Source organism: Fukomys damarensis, unplaced genomic scaffold (genome assembly GCF_012274545.1).
Source record: "Fukomys damarensis isolate Sample0158 unplaced genomic scaffold, DMR_v1.0_HiC HiC_scaffold_9, whole genome shotgun sequence".
Taxonomy (NCBI): Eukaryota; Metazoa; Chordata; class Mammalia; order Rodentia; family Bathyergidae; genus Fukomys; species Fukomys damarensis.
In genome coordinates this window covers 1,573,346-1,585,974 of record NW_022900921.1, presented here as the reverse complement: position 1 = coordinate 1,585,974, position 12,629 = coordinate 1,573,346, and the positions used below count along the sequence as shown (strand labels likewise).

Genomic DNA, 12,629 nt, shown 5'->3' with positions numbered 1-12,629 from the left:
TTTTTTTTTTTTTTTGAGACAGTTTTGCTCTGTCATTCAGGCTGGCCTTGAACTAACTCTCTATGGAGCCCAGCTAGCCTCAAATTCACAGTGATCCTTCTGTCTCAGCTTCCTCAGTGCTGGGATTAGACAAGCACCACCAGGCCCAGCCCACTCTTTTTTTTTTTGGTACGGGGATAGCACTCGGGCCCTTGTGCTTATGAGGCATACAGCAGAACCACTGAGCCAAATCCCTGGCACCAGCCCACTCTTCTCCAGTATTTTATATAATTGTTTTCATTGGCTGGTTACCATTTCCATTTGAATCTTTCTTTTGAAGTCAGCCTGTCATATCTGAAGCTAATAAATTCCTATTCGGCTTGACATGATTATAGCCATCTTGGTCATAACTACCACTGTGTCCACCACCTGCATGCACCACATACCCTATAGGACAATCCAAGTCTGGAAGCTGGTTAGCTGAGGGATTCACGTCTGCCACTGATGCCTGCAGGGCTTCTTAAGTGGAGACGGACATGTTAATAGCTGTGAAGAAGCCCGGGCTCACTGCAGTTGACCACAGGCCATTCTTATCTAACACAGAAGCCCTTTCCTCCTGCCTAGGGGTGTGAGGACTGTCCTCTTTTGCCACTGCCCCAGACGAATTTGTGTCCATAACACTCTAAAACACTGTACTTTGTGCAACACTAGATTTGGTAGCTAGTTCATGTAAACTGGGCTGTTCCAAAAACAATTTCTTTTCAAAGCTTTTCTTTTTCTTTTTTTTTGTGTATGTTTCCCAGTTTAGAATGACTTTTTTTTAGTCATAACCTTTTCAGTTACTCTCCCAGAAATTCTTAGTTTCATCTTACAATCTTTTCTCTCCTGCATTCCAAGCCTAGGCAGACATCAAATTTTCTGAAATCCCACCAGTGAAATGTCCCTAACACCAAAACTAGTCTATCCATGGTCAGGATCTTCTTATCCTATATATACTTTGCTGCTAACTCTCAATTTGTTCTTCTGACCTCAGTGTCTCACCTTTCTAGCAGTATTTTCCACTAGATTTATCCCTCATAGTAAATAGAACTCCTCTTGTTACTTCAAAAAGCATTGACTGCTTCTTACTTTACTTACTCATCAAATATTTACAAAACATATAGTTATGTTAGGCTCCATCCTAGGCACTGGTGATCTACAATACACTACCGATCTGGTAATGAAAAGAAAGTTCATTTCTTCAAGGAGTCCACAGTTTGGCATTCAAGTGAAGAAATCAATAAGCAATCACAACACAGTGTGACTGCCCCTACAACAAAAACACAGGCAGAATTGGATGTGAACAGGAGCTTAGAACAGCATCCCAAGGATCCTTAGATAGTGGAAGGACCAGGTAGGGAAGGGATATGGGTGCTAGTTGGAGTTTTCCAACATCTATAATGGGATTTTAAAAGAGGACCCACTGACTGAAGGCAGTGTCAATCTTTTTAAAGCCAGCCAATGTTCCAGACTTATATCCTACGCTTCCCTCCTCACTTTATCCTACGGCCAGTCAGATTCAAAGTCACTCCTATAAAAAGATCACTTGCATTTCAGTTTCGCAAGACTTGTGGAGTTAGAGAATGAGGGAGCTATATGCTGGGAATTATACCACTACGTAGATATGCACATCTGTAAACATCTTCTATAATGTAGAAGAGAAATGCTAGTTTAAATCTTGTTGGCAACCAATTTTTCAATCGTTTATGTAAGGAAAATTAACAGCTTCTACAAAAGTAGAGTAACATATAATGAATCCCCAAGCCAACTTCAACAGCGACCAACAAAATTTCATCTATAACTAACTATGGGTTGGACTTACGTCACTCCCAACCCGCAAATATGTTAAAGTCCTAACATCTGAACCCATTTAGAAATGAGTTTTTTTGCAGATTTAATTAAAGAACAGATTGTTAGGGCAGAAGCTAATTCAATGATAAGTACCTTTGGAAAATGGGGAAGTATGGCTGTGGGCATGTACAGAGAATACAATATGGAGGTGTGGGGGGCAACAGGATTGATACAGGTGCAAGGGTGGCAACCTCAACGATTTCTGGTTGCCATATATACCAGGAAAAAACAAGGATGGATTCTACCTAGTGCTCAGGGGCATTGCCAATACTTCGAGCTTGGAACTCCAGGACTGTGAAATAAAAAATTTCTATTGCTTTACACCACTTTATTCTATACCGACTACTGTTACTGTGGTACTTTGTTATGGTAAATCCCCAAATCTCTTCCACCAAATTATGCTGAAGCAGATCCCGGACATCAATCACTTTAGCCAAAAATGTATTGAACTATTTATCACTTCTACCAAAATTAATGTTATTGTTTACACTTATTTTTGCCCTTAGGATATAAACTACAAATAAACTGCTGTCCTATAAAGGAACTTGAAATAATTCTCTATAGTGCTAAGCTACCAATCAGAAACACAATTAGGGTCATTTGTTTCATAAGTTTTCAATATTTAAGAGTCATTTTCTCATTTTATTTGGTTTATAAAGAAATGTTTTTATATTTCAAAAGTCAAAATGATAAAAACAAGAAACCTTCAAAAAATTCTAGATTCTGTTCTTGTTCCCAACATTGTTTTTCTTCCTTTTCTTTACAGGTAACCATTTTTAGTGATCTGATTTTATTTATTTTTTTGTTCTTTTTTTAAATATAAAGTACTGTTTTGCTACTACCCACTCTGTCTTCGATGATAGTACTATATTTACTGTTTTGTTTGTACGTTTCCTCTCCTACTAATATATTGTAGAGATCACCCCACTGAGGGGATATTTTATAAGAGTATTTTTTTGGGGGGGTACCAGGGATCAAACTCGGGTCCTTGCACTTACGAGGCAGGCAGCAGCACCACTGAGCTTAATCCCAGCTATAAGAGTCTTCTTGATTTCTTTTTATAGCTCATGGAGTTCCATCGTGTGGATGTAGCACAGTTTATTCAACTAGATTTCTCTGTTCGGCATTTGGGCTGACTCTAATACACTGGGACTTTACATTAGCACACAACAAAGGTATAGCTTCAAATCACTTTTCAGACTGCTAATATGCAAACATAGTAATTAAAAAATCCTAGCACAAAGTAGACCTGCTGGACTAACATCATGAAAAGCACATCAAGACCACCTGTTCTCACAGGCAAAAATAGTCATCTGGAGCCCCAGGACTATTTGCCAGTGTGAGGAAGCTCTCTCTGTACCAACACGGGGAGAGCTTCAATATACAAAAGGCAGAATATTTTATACTATAATCTGAGAAGAAAAATAGAGAAATACATGTACATGTAGAGACGAAAATTTTCAAATATTGTTACTGACTCATTTCAATCCAATTAAAGGTAGTTTTCTCCCTTTCACTATATTTCTATATATGTGTTCTGTACTTGTACATTCCCCTCAGCAGCTCCACTTTGACTTCTACTTCTACCTACCTTTTCTAAGGCCACTATGACCTCCATGTCATGTAGCCAAGAAAGGCCACATTTCAGCTCTTACCTAATTCATCTCTAGGGAGCATCTGACAGTGACTTTTCACTTCCTCTGAGGCACTCTCTTCCTAAGCTACTGTAACTGCATACTTCCTCCTTGCTCTTCTCATTTTCCACAAGCCTCAACTTTGTGCAGTCATTTTCCTCTACCTGTTCTTTATTTAGAGTTCCTTAGGTATTCTGTCATTCTGCCTCATTCCAGGGTGCTGGGAGTGATGTGCTATACATCACTATGGCCAGGCCTAACTTGCGTCCTCCCAAGGAGGGTGTGCCTGGCCATGAAGAGGACAATCTTCCTTCCCATCCATTCGCCAGAGGAGCATCAAGCATTGTCTCCTGCAGACCCTAGCCTGTTCCAATCAAGAATCCCTTTTCGGTTTCCTTATCTACACTATAAATAAAGACGCTGAGGATACAAGCTAAGCTTTTTGTCTCATCAGGACAAAAAGTTTCCATCTGGCCTCAGCTATGTAAACTTTACAGTTGTCTTTGTCTTCTTTGTCTTATTCTTTAAGTTTCTTAATCTTTCACCTATGTTTCTCACTCTATAAACCCTTCAGCCACACCAGCCATGGCACCAGGGGCCAGCTTCAATTACAAATTTGCACTTGAGGTAAGACTTCAATCGCTCTTCCACTTCTTCTCTTGTCTCTTCCACTTCTGCTTATAAAGACCATCTACTCCAAACAGCAACTTTGCGTCTCCAAGGTACCTCAAAGTCAACGTGCTTAGAATCAGATTCATGATTATTCCCTATGACCCATTTAACCTCTTGCTTTTAACAGTGACCCTATTTCTCAATCAAAACCTTAAGAGGTGTCTTTGACACCTCTCTTTCTCTTAGCACTGTCATCTAATCAATTACCAAAACCTCTTATTCTCCAATCTTAACATGTCTCAAATCCACCTGCTTCTTCCTACCTTTACTGCTACCATCCTGGTGGGAGCCTTGCCTTGTTATGGCTGGGATCTAAATATTCCCTAAGAGTCTCACATGCTCAGAAGTGGGGCATCTGGAGGATGACTGATCATGGGGGTGTGTATGGATTCTGGCCTTCCTCCTGCCAGCACCCCTCCAATTCTGTACTCTCATAGTACTTTGTGCCCTTTCTTCTTGGTCTTCGACAGAATTTTTCATGCCATACCCTGGGTGTTTAGTGTCTCCACCCTCATCTTGCACAGTGAAACTAGAGCTCCAAAAGGGCAGGACCTGCATCTCCTCCTGCCCTGCCAACACCTGGCACGGAGTTCACCCAGCATTATCAACAGTGAAGGGGTAGGTGAGGGGACAAGCTGGGCCTCCAGCTCCAGAGCCTCCCGGATTACCACCCTCAGCCTGGGAGTGCCATAACAGCCATCTATCCACAGTCAACTCTCCCATTTCTCTGTTCTGACCATGTCATCTCAGGCCCAGTCACAGATGCCTCTTTCTTAACCACCTGGTAAACAGGAGTTCCTGGATTCTATCTTCTGCTCTGTTTTCTCACCTGGTCAGCTCAAGGCTGCAAATACCACCTACAGACGGAAAGCTCCCTGACCATCCCATGAATTCCAATCCATCTTTTATAAACCTGTCCACCAGAGATCTCTACTCATCTCAAATGAAAACCGTCCTGCACTGACCTCCTCCTGTGCCCTATTCAGGCTGGCTCCTCCTTGTTCCCCATAATCCCCATGGTGGGCGCCTCTGTCCAGGCCTTAGCAGCTTCTGGCTTACAAGACTGCAATGTCTCTGGGAGGCTTCTCACCTCCAGTTCTGCCTCGCTTTAAATTTATCCTCCACATTGCTTCAAAGTGACTACTCTCATTAACTTCAAATCCCAAAGGACTCCATGAACATATGCCCACTTTGTGAAAAATTAAAACACTACATGCAAATAAAGCCCCTATACATCAGATTCATTCCAAAAGTAACTACTGTTACCAGCTAAGCTGTATCCCCCTAAGCTTACCCGGCTTCCTCCTACGCTTGCTCTGTTCCCAGAAGCATTACACTGTACACAGACACACGCGTCCATGTCTTTAAACAGTGACATATTTTAGTAGCACTCCACAATGTGCTTCACTCCTCAACGTCCCTTGGAGCTCTGTCCACCTCCGTGTGCTCTTCCTTCTAAGTGTGGTGAGGGGTTTCACAGTAAGGACATAGCACAGTTACTTCAGCTATTTTACTGAAGGAAACTTAAATGGTTTCTGGTTTAGGTCAGTGTTTCTAAACTTCAAGATTCATATAGGCTGTTTAACTTCTTCACTTATTTCCAGTCACCCAGGAGACAGTTCTGGTCTCTTAGAACTGCACCAAAGCACTGCTGCAACGTGGTCCTTACATAGCTTCCTCCTCTCATTTCTTTCCTCAGCGTCTCCTTTTCCTGCACCTACCTTCAGCTTTAGCCAGAGGAGTCATTTGTAGTCCCTTAAATAGAGCGCGTGAAAATGCTGCCCTTCTGGGAAGCAACAGGAAATAAGAAGAAGAGAGACCCTGAGATATTCATTTGAGAAGTGACTACAAGAAAGTGAGAGGAAGCACATGTCTAGGAGCCCAGGCTTTGCCTTTCCCTCTTCTTAAGGACCGAGAAGCCGAAGAAGTTGCCCAGCCAACACGCCAAGCTTCATCCCCTTCGTGTTAACCCAGGCACCTCGGGCCTAATCACTCACCGAGAGAGGTGCCTCCAGGGTTTTCTTTCTCAGCCTTCCAGGGATCCTCTCCTTGCTGCAACAGGGAGATCACCCTCGGTTTGGTAAAGGGGAATCCTGATCATAGACAAAAACTGAATTAATAAAAAATTTGAAAAACCACAAAAAAACCAGAGACTAGGAGAAAGAGAATACAGAAACTGGCCCACAAAGCTGAAATATTCACTACCTGGTCTTTTCTAGAGAGATTGTGATGACCCCTAGGACAGGCAAGTGCAGGTCCAAGACTGAACAAATAAACCCTCTGCTGAGATGAGCCAAGGAACCACAGAATTCTGTGCAGAAAAGACACCTGGAACGTGAAGACATCTCCTGTGGGCAACTACACTGAGGGCAGGGAGCGATTCCCGACACAACGCCCTCTGTTCCTGTACACAGTCCATTCCATGCCTGTGAGCAGGGTGGGTGCTTTCAACATTTATTTGTACACATCCAATTTGTACAATCTTAAGGCAAGACTCAGCTAATGTTTTGATGATCAACAGCTGCTACTCAGGGAAGGAAGCACTGAGACCTCACTTTTCTGAAGTCAGTCTCTGTGGGGAATTTCCTTACCCAGGGAAGCCAGGTTCCTGTAATTCTCTAGCATCACGTCCCGGTACAAGTTTCTCTGCAGAGCATCCAGCTTCCTCCACTCCTCCCGAGTAAAGAGCACAGCTACGTCTTCGAAGGTCACTGCCACCTGCAAGGACAAGCCACTGCAGCTTACTCGGGACCAGTCTCAGAGGGAAGAAGGCAGCAGTGGGGAGGCAGAGGCTACCAGGAAATGCTGCTGATGCCACTCAAAGATCTAAAGGTTCAGGGTGTCTGTGAAAAATGGGCATCGAGCAGCAAAAAGGAGGAACCTGGCCACTGTAGTCTGGACCCTTCCTGCCCCTCAAAGACCAGTGCGTTGAAGTCTTGTTCCCAGTCCCAAGGTGGGACTTCAGGAGGGGAATTCATTGGGCAGTGCTCTCGAAGGGGACACTGGGATGCCAGCTGGTTCCCGCCCTCTCAATGCTTCCTTGCCAGTGGCCTTCTCCCACAGACTCCTGCCTTGATACACAGTACTGCTCCAGAGCAGGTGCAAAGCTACAAGGCCAAGTGACCAGGGACCAAAACACCTGAAACCAGAGCTAAAATGAATCTTTCCTTTTTTTTTTTTTGGTACCGGGAATTGAACTCAGGTCTTTGTGCTTGCAAGGCAGGCCACCGAACCACTGAGCTAAATCCCCGGCCCAAATCTTTCCTTCTTTAAATCAGTTATATCAGGTATTTTAAAACAGTAACAGAAAGCTACTAGCTGTGTGTCAATCACTACAAGATGTTTAAAAGGATTAAGGCATTCAGTGAGTGTTAAGGAAAATAGTATTTCTGAAGATTAGATGATAACTACTGAAACACTTTGAAATGTGTATACTGTTTACCATAGTGGTTACAGTATTTGGGTTGGGTTGAGGATGCATTAGAGTATACAAAATTGCATGCACAAGGTTACTTATGGTGGTTGTTATGGTTAAAAAAATAAAAATAAAAGGAAACCTGAATATTCACTGCTGAAAACTACATTAAATAATGTCAAGGCAGTGTCTGGCTGTTTATTCAAACTTTAGGACAGTAATTACAAAAATTAAAATGGCTATCAGTTACCAACTGCTTTTACAGGCTAAGTACTGCTCTTAGTGCTTCATGTTCATCTTTAGTGCGTAATATATTTAATCTCTACCATAATCCCAATGAAGGAAGAATTTATCATTGTTCCTATTCTGCACAGAAAACAATAACACACAGAGAATGGTCAATCTGTCCAAGTCACACAGCTTCTACACACAGTGGTAGAAGACAAATTCCAATTAACATGGTTGTCTGAGACTCCATTCTTTTTTTTTTTTTTTTTTTTTTTTTTTTTTTATTGGTACCGGGGATTGAACTCGGGTCTTTGCACTTGTAAGGCAGGCAGCGGAACCACTGAGCTAAATCCCCGGCCCCAGAGGCTCCATTCTTAACAAAGCTACAAAACTGTCTCAACACCTATCTCTCAGGGATAACAACTGAGATAATCTACACGTGCGGCCCAAGTTCTGTGAAGCAGCCATATGTGTGTTAAGATCCTGCAGACTGGCCTTAGCTGAGGAGAACATGGCGAGTGAGAGATGGAGTGCTGCCAGGTGCAAAGCCCAAATTACCCTGGGCTGCTGCAAGAGCTCTGGAAAACTGGCCATTTATTTTAACTTTTATTATCTGACCGCACGTTCTCCTACTAGGTAAATGTTCTGCAATGTACTGCTAAACTTAACAGAACTCCAGTCTCCACCAGCCCTAAAGCTAAGAATGGGCTAATACCTGATTTCTATAGGAAAGATTTCCCCCTGTAGAGAGTAACAGGCTACCTAATGCCAAATTTAACTACTTCTTAAATGTAAAAATGCCTCTTTGTTCTTCGGTTATAAGAGTTCGAATAACCTCCATCACATCAGAACATGCCATTAAGGTATCTTGAATCTTCCCAGATCATGGTCACTTATGTTTGGCTCAGAACAAACTATTTTCTTCTTTACCGTAAAGCAGAATTCTTATTTTGTCCACATATACAACAGAGATGGACAGTGATGAGGATTGCTCACTAATATCAATATATGTACTTCAAATGCCACTGATTTTCACACCCAAAAGGGGTTAAAATGGTAAATTATACGGGATGTACATTTTGCCACAATAAAGTTTAAAATGTTAAAATGCATACATATAAGTGCACATACATAATGTACACAGAAAATAATTCTGAAGGATGCACAACAAAGGACTGTCAGTAAATACCTCCAGAGAGTGGAGCAATGGTGATTTTACTTTCTTTTTTTACATATGTTATGATATTGCGTCTTAGTCTTCATCCCTACTTCCTGGCACACAGCTCCCAAAATTCTTAAAATCGTCAAAGTGATAAGCATTCCCTCTCTGTTGACTTCTGGCTGGGACTCCTGGAGAGCATCAGGATAGGGGCTGAGGGGAAGCTGACCAATGATTTAATCAAGGTTGCCTACGCAGTGAAACCTTCACAAAAACCCAGATATAACTGAGAGAGCCTGACCGCTGAACACAGGAAGGTCCCCAAGGGTGTTGCAGCCTGAGAGGACTGGGAGCTCCACAGCCCATGCCTCACTTCTCAGTCTACATGTTTCTTCACATAAAAAATTGGTCTTTTATCATAAGCTAATAGCCAGTTGTTCATAACTAGCCCAAACTTAAAACTGGTGTCTAAAGTAAGGGGCAGACTGAGCTCTCAACCTCTGGGATCTGATGCTATCTCTAGGCAGACAGTGTCAGAACTGAACTGAATTAAAGGACACTAGCTGGGGTCTGCAACTGCAACACAACTTGTCTGGTGGAAAAACCACACACTATGGTATGACAAGTGTTAGGAGAGTGTTATAGGAGAAAGTGAGTTTGTTTTTTTACTTAGACATAGTTTTTAGATTCTAAACTTTTTAATGTGAGCATACAATATGTGTATGATAAAATAATGTACTGGCATACAAGGGTAATACAAGAAATGATGCTTCCCCTCAAAGAACTTAAAATCCAACTGGCACGCAAGAAAAATGCATGAAATAATCTGAGCAACCAAAGACAGCCATGTAGGGACTGGGTTTAACTTGGGGGTAGAGTGCTTACCAGAGGTCCTATTATGATCCCCAGCACTGAGGGGGAAAAAGTGTTGTACCTGAGCATGCAGAACCATGCGCCATCTCTTAGTTTAATCTTCACTAGAGACAAGAAAAAGAAAACTGAGATCCAGTTTTGAACAAGACCCCAGACCACATGCTTTACTAGGGCAGCAGCAGGACCAAAACTAAGACTTCCCAAAAGCAAACCCAGATGCCACTCAGTTCTTTCTTTCATCTTAACCTGCCATCAATGAATGTGACACATGTGACACAACGGAGCACATGTCACTAACACATGGTCAACAGTCACAGAGAGACACAGTATGGGATTCTCATGCAGAGGGATGAAGACAGTCTGGATAGAACTTGGCCCATGGGAAAGCCTTGAAGGAAATGGTGCTGCTCCATCAGGAGATGGCAAATTCTGGCCATCACCTCAAGCCAAACCACACACTTGTGGGTCCAAGGACAATGCCGAAATTGGAAAAGTGCCCTGCTAATATGTGACTGGGGCTGCCATGCTCTCCAAGGTGAATCAACGGAGCTGCTGGAGGCTTTAAGCCTGGACTCGGGGCCAGATACACTGGGGCTGAATGTGGGTTACCCGAATTCTTTGAGCTTCAGTTTCTTCATATGTATGTAAAATGAGGACAATTAACTGCGCTCCTGTATTGAGAATTAGAAATACCATGCAAAGTGTTATAGTTTATATATAAAACATCCCCCCTAAAGCCTCAGGTGTTCCTCAGGAGGGGCTTTGAGAGTAACTGGATCATGGGTGTTCGACAACAGATTAGCCCACTGATTGGTTTAGTATAGGACTGGGTGATGCGGTTACTGATGAAGGAAGTTCCACCCTGGGTTCGAGTGGCACTATCCAATAGGCTTGTAGCCTGGATAGTATAGAGGGAAAGAATAAAGTCTTGCTGCTTCCTGCTTTCCCTTCTGTGGACTGTTTCTTCTCTTTCATGCCTCTCTGCCATGCCACTGTGCCTTGGATCCAGCCAACTACAGGCTGAAAGCACTATAAACTGTGAGCCAAAATAAACCTTTCCAAGTCTAACTTGTGAGTGTCAAGTATATTATTCGAGGATGGAGAAAGTAACTAAAACACAAAACCTCAACATATTCCTTGTCAAGTATTAGATGAAGATGAATAGAGAAAGGAGTAGTTGTTCCTGGTTTCTAGAAACACTGGAAAGTAGTTTCTATCAACATTTAACATTATTAACACAGTATTATTTAGCTGCCACAGACACTATACAGTGAGCTATTACCACACGCCAGATTCTGAGCTAAACACTCACCAGGCACTAACTCAAGTCATCCTCTCTCCTATCCTAGAGCTAGGCATGGCTGTTCTTTGCATCTTATAGGTGAGTTTGAATTATTTGCCTTTAGCCCTCAAACAGCAACAGAGGAGAGGAGTTAAAACATGTCCTACGGCTTGAGAACCCCACTTCTCAACATTGTGTGCATTGCTTCTCCATCTCTGGAATCCCATTAAACCTTCCTGTGGAGTCTTCCCTCTTCCCTCAGAGTAAAAGTCCTCTCCAGCTGTGTCTCCTCCACATGGCTAGCCTTCGTTCACACAGCATCTCACCTAAATGGGTGCCTCTCTTGTACCCCAACATAAAGATGAAAATGGCCGGTCAAGATCAGCTTTCATGAGTGCTACAGGCAAAGTAAATGATCCTAAAGGTAAGAGGGAGAAAATAAAAAACCAACCAACCAACCACCCAAAGAAACAAAAAATCAGTAGGCTAAAGAAGCTAGGGAGAAATATTTTGAGAATTCCCAGGAGTTAAAAGAATCAATCTCACCAAGGACAGGGAGCAAGACATGGATGAGTCACAGCAGCAGGGACAGAAATAAACTTTCCCAAGAGTTCAAGTTTGCTCAGTCTCTAATGATAGGACACCTGGTTTCTGAACTGTCAAATTAGTGACTGGATGATGGAGTGAGATTAGCGAGTAAAGGGTGCCTATCAGGAACATTAAAGTATACACTACATGTGGATGAATGTAGGCAGTGTTCCCTACACCACCCATGAGAGTGACCAACTCATCCAAGGTGAAAGCACTCGGGCGCCAAATCCTACAGAAGGCTGTATCGGGTAGAGGGCTTCAGTAAGGGAAGGAACCACGAATCCCACCCATTAGGAACTGAGATGGCAATGAGCTCACCTGAGCCCTTGCTTCCTTCCGCTTATTAGCCATGTCCTCTTTCTGGGCTCTTCGCCCTGGATGGTTGTGGTCTCCAGAAGGTAAGATCTGAGAGAAGAAAAAGGTATCAGGAGGAAGCCCCTTCCACTTGCCCCTCAGAATCAGCAGCTCTGAAACCCTTCCACCACCAAGAAAGACCGTACGTGTCCTCAGAGAGGGAAAGCAGGAGAAGCTGGGGCTCGACAGAGGCACAGTTGAGGGCTGAGGCCAGCTGGCTCCAGACCCTCATTCTTCTTGCCTGAGAGAATTCCCAGGTGCAAGACTTGAAGAGGACACTGCCGGCCATCAACTGCAGGGACTCCCTGAGCCTCACCACGTGCCAGGCACCACTTACTGATTAGCCCCACAGCTTGCTGGCATTGCTAGCACCCCATTTTATAGACTAAGAAACTCAGGGCAGTGTGGGGGCCTCCTGTCCCTGTTCACACAGCCAATGAGAGTGGCACCAGCACCCAACCCGGGAGGGGACCGGAGATACGCTCTACAGTCACTATGCATCCTGTGACAATGTTCCTGAACCTCAACCTTTCCCCACTCAATGTCTGTCTC

General features: G+C 43.3%; 1 protein-coding gene across 7 annotated transcripts in view; it reads right to left on the bottom strand.

Moving 5' to 3' along the window:
- Znf354a (zinc finger protein 354A) overlaps positions 1 to 12,621 on the bottom strand; it is a 37,276-nt gene extending 24,655 nt beyond the window's left edge. For all 7 annotated transcript variants that reach the window (XM_019209887.2, XM_019209888.2, XM_033761526.1 and 4 more), the window contains exons 1-3: positions 12,042 to 12,621; positions 6,767 to 6,893; positions 6,173 to 6,268 (exon numbers count right to left, since the gene is read on the bottom strand). In XM_019209887.2, the coding sequence (XP_019065432.1) occupies positions 6,173 to 6,268; positions 6,767 to 6,893; positions 12,042 to 12,074 (256 nt within the window). In that variant the 5' untranslated portion in view covers positions 12,075 to 12,621. The remainder of the gene's footprint in view (positions 1 to 6,172; positions 6,269 to 6,766; positions 6,894 to 12,041) is intronic.
- Positions 12,622 to 12,629: the final 8 nt, after the last annotated feature.